A 12,440-nucleotide genomic window follows, 5' to 3' on the forward strand; every position below is an offset into this window, starting at 1 on the left:
ATAGGACGTCGTATTTTTCGTCCCGTCGTACGTGCCGTTCACGTCATCGCGCACGGTTTCAGCGGACTGTTCGTTCGTCGTGTGTGGGCAAGTCCGTCCATGCTAATTTTGAGCGGACTGTCCGCTGAAACTGTTTGACGGACAAAGTTGAGCGAACAGTCCCCGCGTGTGTACGCGGCCTAACTTACAAACAGACATATCTGTCTGGATGTCACACCACTTCCTCAAACTCAACTTGTCCAAAACTGAGATTATAATATTTCCTCCCCCACATGCCTCTTCACCTGACTTATCTGTCAAAAGCAATGGCACAACCATCCACCCATCCTCACATGTCAGCGTGCTAGTTTTATCCTGGACTCTGAACTCTCCTTTCAGCCCCACATCCAATCACTTTCCAAAGCTTGCCGCCTCAACCTTCGCAACATCTCTAAACTACGTCCCTTTCTAATCAATGAAACCACAAAGCTCCTGATTCACTCCCTGGTCATCTCTCGCCTCAACTACTGCAACTCCCTCATCATTGGCTTACCTTTAAATAGACTATCCCCCCTCAGTCCATCATGAATGCTGCTGCCAGACTCACCCACCTTACAAACTGCTCAGTGTCTGCTACCCCTCTCTGCCAATCCCTCCATTGGCTGCCACTCGCCCAACAAATTAAATTCAAAATACTAACAATAAGTTACAAAGTCATCCACAACTCTGCCCCCAGCTACATCACTAGCCTAGCTTCAAAATACCAACCTAATCACTCTCTTTGTTCCTCCCAAGACCTCCTGCTCTCTAGCTCCCTCACCACCTCCTCCCATATCCACCTCCAGGACTTCTCCCGAACCTCGTCTATCTATCCTATGGAATTCCCTACTCCAATCTGTCAGACTGTCTCCAAATGTAATCCCTGAAAATTTTCCTCTTCAAAGAAGTCTATCCTGCGTAACAACTGCACTATTTTCTCCATCAGCTCATCCCCCACAGCCATTAACCTTTTGTATAACTTGACACTCCCTCCCCTAGATTGTAAGCTCTAATGAGACGGGCTCTCTGATTCTCCCCTGTATTGAACTGTATTGTAATTGTACTGTCTGCCCTAATGTTGTAAAGCGCTGAGCAAACTGACGGCGCTATATAAATCCCTGAAGAAGTCACATGACCAGTGACGCAACGTGTTGGGTGGAGTCGGTGGCGTTTTACAGAAGTGAGGTGAGGAGGTGAGCGTCTCACTACTCCCATTGTTTCTTACTGTGATTTTTATTCTTACTTATTGTAAGCAGCTTCTTTTTATTTGGCAATATTGCACTATGACTGTTCTGCGTTTTCTTCCTCGCCATTTATACAAGAAGTGCCATTTCTTGGAGCGAGCTGTTTCCTCTGCATATGGAGTTTCCCAAGATGTTCTGATACTAAGATCTGGACGTAGTTCTTCGTCTTCGCTTGGGACCTGGATGTCTTTACAGATCCATCAGCAGGATTTCTTATTTGACTATCTGATGAGCCTTGTTTGACCTTTGGGTCATTTTTGGAGGTGAGTGGCCAATTCATAAATATAACAGTCAATGTTTGGATTGATGTGTTGTCTGTTTTTCTTCTATCAAGTTACCTCTATGAGATTTTTATCTTTATATGAACTGACTCCTACCATTGGGTTTTAGTTGGACTTTTATTCACATTTATTTATTTGGATGTTTTGGATACTTATCATGTTCATTCTTTAAGTATATTAATTCTTGTCAAGTTATTGAATAAGCGCACCACTCTTATTTCTTATTTTTACATTTGATTACACAGTTTTTTTTTTGGGTACACTACCAAGTGGTTGCACGGTCACTATATAACATTTATTATATATTTTTTTCTTTTCTGAGTTTATTTTGACTTTATTCACTGTAGGTTGATGGTTTATATTTTCTTTAAAATTATACAAAGTAGTGCACAAGTTTTTTTCCTTTATAACATATATCTTTCTGAGATTTGTTGTTAGCAAGTCAAAAACAGTTTTTTTTGCTAGAAAAATTACTTAAAAAAATTTACTTTTTTCTAACACCCCAGAAAATAAAATAGCGGTCGTTGCAATACCTTCTGTCACACCATATTTGCGCAGCAGTCTTACAAGCGTACTTTTTTCACTCAAAAAATAAGACAACAGTAAAATTAGCCCAGCTTGTTTTTATATTGTGAAAGATAATGCTATGCCGAGTAAATTGATACCCAACATGTCATGCTTCAAAATTGTGCCTGCTCATGGAATGGCGACAAAGTTTTACCCTTAAAAATCCCCATTGGTGATGTTTAAAAAATTATACAGGTTGCATGTTTTGAGTTATAGAGGAGGTCTAGGATGGGAATTATTGCTCTCACCCTACTGATCGTGGCGATACCTCACATGTGTGGTTTGAACACCATTTTCATATGCGGGCGCTACTCACGTATGCATTTGCTTTTTTTATTATTTATTTTACCTTATATTTTTTTATTTTTACACTGTTCTTTTTATTTTTAAAAAGTGTCACCTTTATTCCTATTACAAGGAATGTAAACATCCTTTGTAATAGAAAATAAGCATGACAGGACCTCTTAAATATGAGATTTGGGGTCAAAAAGACCTCAGATCTCATATTTACACTAAAATGCAATAAACAAAAAACGCTATGGGCGGAAGTGACGTTTTGACGTCACTTCCATCCTGCAATGATATGGAGAGGGGAGGGGGCCATCTTCCCCTCACTCATCTCCATACCAAGCCAGGAGAAGGATTCGATCTCCTCCGCCACTACCATCAGCTCAGGTAAGTGGCAGAGGGCACCGGAGCATGGCGGGATGGGGGCCGCCTATAGTCCCACCGCCGATAAAAGTGATCTTGCGGCGAATCTGACATAGCAACTATATTCCTCTTCAAATTACCGATGTAAAACTGTGGCGGGTGGTCCATAAGTGGTTAATGTACAAACCATATATAACTGGCAATTTGATAATACTGTTAGTGCGATGTTTACATGGGACAGGTACTTAAGATTCCATCATCATTTAATACTGTTACTTAGCAATAGTAGTGCAATCAAAAGCCTTGGATAGAACAAGAAGATACAGAGGTAGAATGGGAAGAATGAAATGATGTTTGTGAATACCAGTGTTAAGAAAAGTATACCAAGATGAAAACGACATTCTTGAAGAAGTAAACAAGAAAAAAATTACAATGACTGAAAATGAGAACAAAATAATGGCTCTATTCATGGGAATCGATTCTAACGGTGACTGTAAACCCCTTATATCAGTTAATTGCCCATCTTCCATCTAAAAAGCTTTACTGCATTCAGATTGTGTAATTTCTGCACTTTTACAGTGGGGCTCTCACAATCATTTTGTTGAGATCGCAGATATGCAATACAATGCAAACCCCTGTGGAATCGAAAGGAACATTAACAAAACTGTACTTTAAAATGTATAATGTTCAAAACAGTAATTGTTGATGCTGGATTCTGCAATTATAACTAATACCAATTTTTTTTTGTGATGTTCAGCATAGCACCAGCCCTGCCAATCAACTCTAGAAGTTGTGACTGCTCTGCTGGAGTGACCCAAAGATTTGCTGACACTGTATTGTGTTCTCCCACTAGAAATTGGTGATACCTTTATATAAAAACATCTATAGGCCTTACTCACTGACATGCCTTCAAAAAATAACTCTCTACAATGCTCACGTCCACCAATTTATTTATAAATTTCACACACCAGCTCTAAATCAGAATTTTTTTTCTAATTGGTAGCTGTTGACAACAGACATTTTTACACACATTTCAAAATGAAGTAATGAAGTAGCAGTTTCCCAAGACATTTTATGGAGGTTTGCATTCAATATTATTGATATTATTAATATTTACGGTGAAACATGCTATCTGGATAATCAAATAAGCACTTCAATGTGTTAAAGTTGGAGCACATATGATTTAAGGGGCTAAATAGGATTTTGTATATAAGGTTATTATTCATGTTGTTCAACAAAAGTTAAAATACTTGTTTTGACTTTTTAAGTGTTTACCATTTGAAGCCAGCAGGAGAAGCTCTAGGCTCCTTTTCACATGCTAAGCCCTATCAAATTACATAGGATGTTGATTAAGTCAGAATACACACCCTCATTTCTGTGTGAATTTTCATATAGAAAAAGATAATCACAAAGAGAGCAGCAATGATCAATGATGGACTTAAAAAAAAGAGACTGTTCTGCAAAACCAGTGCCATGAGTTAAATGTTTATTTGTGAAATAAAGTTTTTATAAAGTATTTTATAAACAAGTTTTTATAAAGTTTTTTATAAACAATTAGAAAAATAGATAAAGTATATCTAAATGCAAAACTTTTTTTGTTTCGGGTAGAGTAGGGAAAATTTAAAACCCCTGCCAGGTGTTTAAGGCTTTCTTTGTACCCATTAGAGAGACTTAACTTCTTGAAAGTAAATCTCTAAAATGGGATACAGATGAAAAAAATCCTAATAGGGCTTTTAATCATTTCCTATTAGCGAGATCCACCCTAAAGTAAAAGAAAACTCAAAATGTTGGGTTGTCCCTAGAAAAATAATAGAGGGGAAAGCTTCCAATGGATACACTAGTTTTGGTGACCTGGGGGTCCCCAAGGAATTCCCTTAATTTGCAGGGATTTCTTTTTACTTCCTGTTTGGCTATGGGACAGGAAGTGAAGGTAAATCTCCCCATTGGGACACAGATGGCGAAAAAATGGGACAGGGGTTATAAACCTCCCTTGCTCTATCCAAAATGAAAAAAAGTTTGCCTATAGTTCTACTTTAAGCATTAGTTTAAAAAAAAAAACATAAAAATATAAAAAATAAAAAGCAAAACAATAAATAAAAACATTATTATGTTTTTATGCTATTATGTTTCCTATTGAGGTAAGCATGAGTGCATTCTTTTTTTAATTAATCTTTGAAACTGCCATCTTTCATTTGTCACATTGGCCAGATGCCTGTCTACTGCCAGGGGAGATTTGTCTGGAAGGTGGCATTAGTAACATCTTTACAAAATCTTATCTCTTGAGAATTCCTAGAACTTAGAAGCCCGTGTAAAGTGTCAGTCTAATAGGAACAGCGACATATAATTCCATTGCTTTTTGAAAAGCTTGGACGGGACGCAAAACACAGTATTATATTTTGTCAAAAAAATACATTTTATGTACACTAAATGAAATAACAATTGCTTGTTTTCTTCTTCAGATGTTTGACTATGGATAGAGCCTAAAGATATTTTTAAATTAATTAAATAAAATCAAATTTATTATGGTATGATTTACATCTAGTCCTAGTCTACCAACTTTACTGCCCTGTCAGCTTTCATCTGCTGTCAAGCAAAAGCAGTACTGTGTGAAATCATGCTATTGCCGTGTAGAAAGTAATACTTAAGTGATAACCTTTAACAGACGAGGGACAATTAAATATTAACACGGTAGTATTAGGACATTATTGTTCAGTAATGAAAGAACCTCTAGATAGTGACAGGGTGATGTTAGGACACTAATGTTCAGAAAATAAAACATTTAGAAAGTGATATGGTGATATTAGGCCACTAATGCTCAGAAATGAATGAGCATCTAGACCAACCTTTCTCAACCAGGGTTCCATGAAATCCTGGGGTACCTCCAGAAGTTACTGAGGTTTTCTTGAGATACTCTACTTTCAAGGACACCTAGCAAGCTCTGGGGGAAGTCCAGAGGTTGATTATTAGGTAAACATCATTCAGGAGGAAGCCCAGAGGATAATTATTAAATAAACCCTATTCTTTACATATTTATTTAAAACTTTCTACATCCTACTGATCATACTGTACCATGAGCTGTAGATCTAATAATTTTATTGGATTTTCCCAGAGATTCAAGTCTATTTCTAAAAAGGCTGAGAAAGGCTGATCTAAGCAATGACATGGTAGTATTAAGATCCTGTTGTCCTGAAATGAAAGCTCATCTAGATAGTTATAAAGTAGTATTAGGAAACTAATGTTTAGAAATAAAAACATCTAGACAAGGATATGATAGTATTAGGACACTAATGTTCAGAAATTTACCATCTAGACAATGATGTGGTAGTATTAGGAGACTAATGTTCAAAAATGAAGGCTTCTCTATGTTCAAAAATGGTAGTCGCATTGAGATGCCAGTAAACCCCAGTTCACACTGTGAACATACTGCACATTCCTCTGTGATTCACATGCGATTCAGTGCAGTGCAGTTTGAACCCATTTATTTTGAATGGGCTCAAATTGCACTGCATCGCATCAAAAGTAATGCATGTGCAACTTTTGGAAGTGCACTGCAACCAGATTGCATGGTATTTTGGTACCATTTGATCCAATGCAGGAAAATGCACTGCAATTGCGTTCTATGTTTAGGGTGTCAGTAACTTAACATTGACACCCGCTGCAGATCACAGTTGCAGTGCGTTATGAACGCAGTTTGGGAAATGTGCACAGAACGCAGGTTTTCATCACTGCGTTCCAGTGTGAACCTAGACTAAATAACTTTTTGGAATATATAGTAATTATGTAAACAACAATCATATATTTTTTTAGACTTGAGAGATTGTCATTCATTTCAAGATTACTTATTTCTGAGCATTAATGTCCATTTCAGTATTATTTATTATTAACCACCCCCTACACATTGAAATTTTGAGCGATAAATTACTGCAAACATTACCTGCTCCCCATCAACTCCCGGAGGACCAATAGGGCCTCCCTCTCCCTGTAGAAACAATGTAAGTTACCATGAGCCAAGTTCACTGGCAGATATTGAATGAAACCATCACACCATATTTAGGTGATATGGCTTTCTAAATGCATTCATCAGGTTCTTGTGCTGATAGAGTAATCTACAAGGACAACCTTTGTTGAGATCATAAAGAAAGCAAAGGGACAGTTCATGTTACAATACGTAGCTTTTGTCTTTGATTTCACAAAATGACAGCTTGTGATGTGTACAGAGATTTTCATTTAAAGGAATCTTATCAAGAATGCTGTTTCTTGTATTAGAAACACTTACCATCATCTGACAGAAGTTGTCATTCTCTCTTCGTACTTGGAGCAATGAAGTCAAGCCTTTTCAGCTTTACTGAAGTTTACTTTCAACTAACATATTTCCCAAGAGATGGAAGGACAACTCTGTCATATGATAATGTAAGATGCTTCTAACACAAGTAGGAAGAAAGATCAGGGAGATTACTAAACGTTTGTCAGAGATTGAGCAAAACCGTTGAAGTAGGATTTACGAGTCTGACAATGTTTTAAAAAAACACCTCTCAAATGTCTAAATGTAAAGAATGACAGGTGTGTTCATCCAATAATGTACTCTAGATCTCAAAATGTAGTTTTTACTAACTTGATATTGTAATAATGCAGGGGATGATTCTAAAGAGTCTAAAATTATAGGCCAATTGGTAATTAGGGTTAGTATTTTTGATGCATGGTGCTTCACATGCATAGCCATCATAGAGTAGCAAAGCATAGCAATTGCCACCATACAACCAGCAGCATAAGCATAATGGCACAACATTTATTATGCTGTAACTGAATTTTAATAAAATGTCAATATGCTCATTATTATAAAAAATTACTAAAGTTATATAGAAAGTTACGTTTCTCTATGCGTAGGCTTATCTACATAAAATTATTTTTAATAATAGGGTATAACACCTTTGATCCAGGCAAACCAGGTGGCCCAGGTGGTCCAGGAGGTCCCTGTAACGTAAAAAAAAAATTGATGACCAAGGGGCAAGTTGGAATTAGTGGTATGACATAAAAAACAACACAGTACTGAACAACACACATGGTTGCAACAACATCTTCAACATTTCAAGACAAGGTTAACCAGGGATCATTGCCTTTTATCAAGTTATTAAAGATATCGTCAAGTTATTATTTAAAGTGTATATAGCCATTCCTACCTGTACAAGCACATGAGGGAAAGAGCTTCTAAGCTGACCCTACCTGCTACAATATCCTTTAGATCTACCAATAGCCATATAGTACAAAGGCCTGCCTGGCTTAGTAAGCTATTAATTCACTGTTTTCATAGGGCTTCACATAACAGCTTTGGTAAATTTAAAGGCCAACTTACAAAGATTTTTCTAGCAAACTATAACTTTTATATCCATCGTCAGAATCAGAATCAGAATACTTTATTAACCCCAAAGGGAAATTTAACATTAATATTTTAAAATTGTCATTGGGCCGTAGATGGTCAAGCTGCAGCTTTCCTATGTTCAATGAAATTATAAATTGTCAGCCTATAAGGAAAGAAAATATACAACTCTAACAATTATCTAGAAAAAAAAACCCTCATTATTCTGCAATGTGGTAGGACAAGGGAAGAACTTTTTTCTTGTTAAAGGTGTTTTTAGCATATGTGGTACAGTTTACGCCACCGTACGCCTCAATTTCAATTTAATTCTAACCAAGGATGGGTATAAATTATAAAGAATTATCTGATTCATATTATGGTTAATTTACTAAAAAATCTGATTAATTGTAATATTTACTTAGCTTAGTGAATAAAGAAAAGCTGTGTTAACGTCAATGGTCCATTGAATTAAACACATTATATTGAGCTTTGCAAGTGTTTATTTATCAAGCCGAGGCAGGATCATAGAATTTATTCTTTGTTCTGGATAGACGCTCAGCTTTGGGCACCCAGGGGAGAACAATTTGTGTATGTGTCCACATTGGTGGTCAGTGGCAGTGTTACTTAGGCCTTTTCCCCTGCTCTGGTAGTCAGTGGCAGTATTATTTAATCTCCCTACACAAATTGGTGGAATTGTTATTTAACCGCTTGCCAACCAGCCACCGTCATTTTTCTGCAGCAGGTCGTCATGATCCTGCGAACTGTCATAGCTATAGGTTGGCTCACGGGATCAGGATAGCAGGCGCATGCGCGCACACGCTGAACAGCAGGGTTGGCGATGCTCGTGGCCGACGGTCGCTATGACCACTGGCCACTAGCGATCGTGAGCAGGAGACACAGAACAGGGACGAGCTTGTGTAAACACATACTTCCTGTTCTGTTGTGAGAGGACTGACAGATCGTGTGTCTCTATTAGCTAGGAACCCCGATCCGTTACTTCCTCTAGTCAGTCCCCTCCCCCTTCATTTAGAATCACCTCCCAGTGAACACAGTTAACCCCTTGATCGCCCCCTAGTGTTAACCCCTTCACTGCCAGTGATAGTTTTTACAGTAATCAATGCATTTATATAACACTGATTACTGTATGGCAATGGCCCCAAAAATGTGTCAAAATTGTCCGCCATTACTAATAAAATAAATAAATTAAAATGCTATAAATCTATCCCCTATTTTGTAGATGGTATAACTTTTGCGAAAACCAATCAATATACGCTTATTGCGATTTTTTTTTACCAAAAATATGTAGAAGAATACATATCGGCCTAAACTGAGAAAAAAATGCTTTTTTTACAAACAAGCCTAAACTGAGAAAAAATTGCTTTTTTTTACAAAAAAATTGGGATATTTATTATAGCAAAATGTACAAAATATTGCGTTTTTTTCAAAATGATTGCTCTTTTTTTGTTTATAGCGCAAAAAATAAAAACCACAGAGGCGATCAAATACCACCAAAAGAAAGCTCTATTTGTGGGGAAAAAAGCATAAATTTTGTTTAGGTGCAGCCTTGCATGACTGCGCAATTGTCAGTTAAAGCGATGCAGCCAAATGTTCCCGAGCTGAAGTGGTTAACACCCTCCACACTTTCTTGGAAAGTGGCAGTGTTATTTACCACTTTCTTCCTGCATTGGTGGTCTGTGGAAGTTATGTAACCCCTTCCCTTTCCCACATTAGTGTACAATGACAGTGTTGCATTGGCAAACAGTGGTAGTGCTGTGAACAACCCCCCACTCCTTCACCGGTGATTAGTGATGAAAGTAAAAAAAAACAAGAGTTTTACTCACTTTCACCCGGGCTGGTTCAAGTAAGGAAGTGTGAAGTCATCGGAGAGCAGTTGACTCAGGATCCAATTAAGTCTCTGAACCGCCAACATCATGCCTGCATACATGGCCAGCCCATCACTGGCACAGCATGCATTGTACACTAACATTGCAAGCTGGAGGTGGGAATAGGGGTTCCTAGCCCACTGGGGATGTGGGTAAGTAGAAGGCAGGACTAATAGGCAGTGCTGCCATTGCTACTGCTACCCAAAGGTAGAGGCTTTTTAGTGTGAATGGATGCCACATATATACTGAAATTATGTATTTCAACATAAAGTACTTCGTCCAGAATATAATCAAGGTCTGGAGGGCTACTTCTGATTTATAAATGTATGACTAGCCAACACACACTATATTTCGGCTTATTCATTCAAACCAACTTTTAGTATACTTAATGCAAGTGGCGTTAATATTTTGATCCATTTCAGATTTAATTTCCTAAACTTAGATTTGTTTCTGCTACGAAGATGAATTTGCAGCCATTATTTTTTCTACTGGCATAATTTTCGGTTTTATAAACAAAATTGATGGAGTTTATTGAATAAAGAACTAAAAAATCAATCCTGATAGCAAAGTACAGTAAACCATCAGATTTCTGGTTATTCCAGCAGTCAATTTTTTTTTTCTAATTGAATAAGCCCATGTATGTATAATTACACAGACTTTGCAAGGTTATTCATTCTGATACAGGAAAAGTAATGCAATTATAGTATATTCTGTAGCATATTCTGGGAAAACTTATTAAAGGTTTCAAACATGTTAGACAAAAGCTATAGCAGATTATACTGCTTTGGTTTACATTGTTAAAATACAATAATGGACTTTCCAGTGAAGATATTTAGTACAATTCCTTAACAAAGTCACAAAACCAGTTAGAATAACGTGTAAGTCTACCTAAAAAATGTTGAAATGTGTGTTTAGTGGGTTAAGTTAAAAACTAACTACATCTTCAATTACACAGAATGCATTCCTCCCAGATATTACAGGAGCATTTATCTCTATAGATGCCTTGCCTCTCTCACTTTTTAGGTATGGATCTTTTTAAGAACAGCTGCCAACCACAAGTTTCCCTTTATTGTGAATGGCAAATTTAGGTGGTAACCTCTGGAGTTCTGGATAATATAATGCAGTGGTGCGGTGATGGAGTATGTAGGGATGGGCTACATCTTCCCATTATGCTACATTTATTAAAGGATTTGTGCACGTACAAGTCCCTTTTTTGTACTTAAACAATTACAAGTATTTAGGGCCCTCTGCAGTAGGACTAACAATTTAGAACTGTTCAGCCCTTGCATCCGGAGGGCAAGGTCACCATGCTGTTACTCTGCTTTCCCTACTCCTGCCCATACCTGACATGCAGTGGGGATATGGGGAGGAAGGATACTGGTGAGGCTGGAAGCTTTTTCCTGTGAGCCAGCACTTGGGGGTGTGAAGAAAGAGGCCACAGCATGGTAATCATAGGCTTGTAATACAAACAGCCGGCTATATAGTTCAGTTGAAGAATGTGATTATTTATACCTACGTAAAACACAAAATAGTTTTAACCCCAAAAATTATTTGCAAGGACTCGTGAACATGGCTGTAATGCATATACTAATATCTACACAGGATCTTGCTGGCAGAGGCTAGCAGAAAGCTCCTGAGTAAAAAGTGTATATATATCTTTAGGGGATTGCGCCTCCCACTCACTATTTTAACCACCCCCTTCTCAATAGATTATGCTTAATAATACATATATTCACTAAATAATTACTGTGCCCCCATATTATCCAAAATATATACACAAGACATTAATTTATATTTGCAAAAAATAGCGTCCTTATTGTGCGATATTTTAAAATAACCAAATTTGTGCCACCGTCACCAAGTAGAATGGCCACTCACCATATGTCCCCAATCAGTAAGCCTTCGGTTCATTCCACGAATAACCAATCCACAACGCATTCCTCCCGTTAGCAATTCCTCAATGTCCGTATATTCATACAAAATTAAATGGAACCAATATAGTGTAAAACCGTTTTAACTTTAATGGAAAATCAATAAAAAAACGTATTGCACTCACATTTCAATGTGTCTATTGGCCAACACCAAGCCTTTCCAGCAATGAGAAATCTGTTCTAAAATCGGGCAAGCCACTGATGTTCCACAGGTGGTGATAGTCTCCCTCCACTGGGCCGACCTGTTCGTGGCTTGTATTCAAGGACTGTATGTCATTCCTGACGATGCTCAAATGCGAAATGCGTAGGAGTTGTGGGAGACATACGGTCCTTGAATTATTGATTTTCCATTAAAGTTAAAATGTTTTTACACTATATTGGTTCCATTTAATATACGGACATTGAGGAATTGCTAACAGGAGGAATGGGTTGTGAAGACCGGGATGCCAGTCCCAATACTATAAAACTGGATAAACTTTTGATAAACTTCAACACGTGTTTAGCCTCCCCTA

The 12,440-nt window shown here is 37.5% G+C and overlaps 1 protein-coding gene across 1 annotated transcript in view; it reads right to left on the reverse strand.

Moving 5' to 3' along the window:
* The window catches only part of COL25A1 (collagen type XXV alpha 1 chain), a 586,562-nt gene that overhangs the window by 43,985 nt on the left and 530,137 nt on the right, over positions 1 to 12,440 (reverse strand). Inside the window, exons 25-26 of the mRNA XM_077476703.1 lie at positions 7,688 to 7,732; positions 6,696 to 6,740 (exon numbers count right to left, since the gene is read on the reverse strand). Of these exons, the coding sequence (XP_077332829.1) occupies positions 6,696 to 6,740; positions 7,688 to 7,732 (90 nt within the window). The remainder of the gene's footprint in view (positions 1 to 6,695; positions 6,741 to 7,687; positions 7,733 to 12,440) is intronic.

This window comes from Lithobates pipiens, unplaced genomic scaffold (assembly GCF_037356315.1).
Source record: "Lithobates pipiens isolate NorthernLeopardFrog02 unplaced genomic scaffold, aLitPip1_a1.2 Scaffold_13, whole genome shotgun sequence".
Taxonomy (NCBI): domain Eukaryota; kingdom Metazoa; phylum Chordata; class Amphibia; order Anura; family Ranidae; genus Lithobates; species Lithobates pipiens.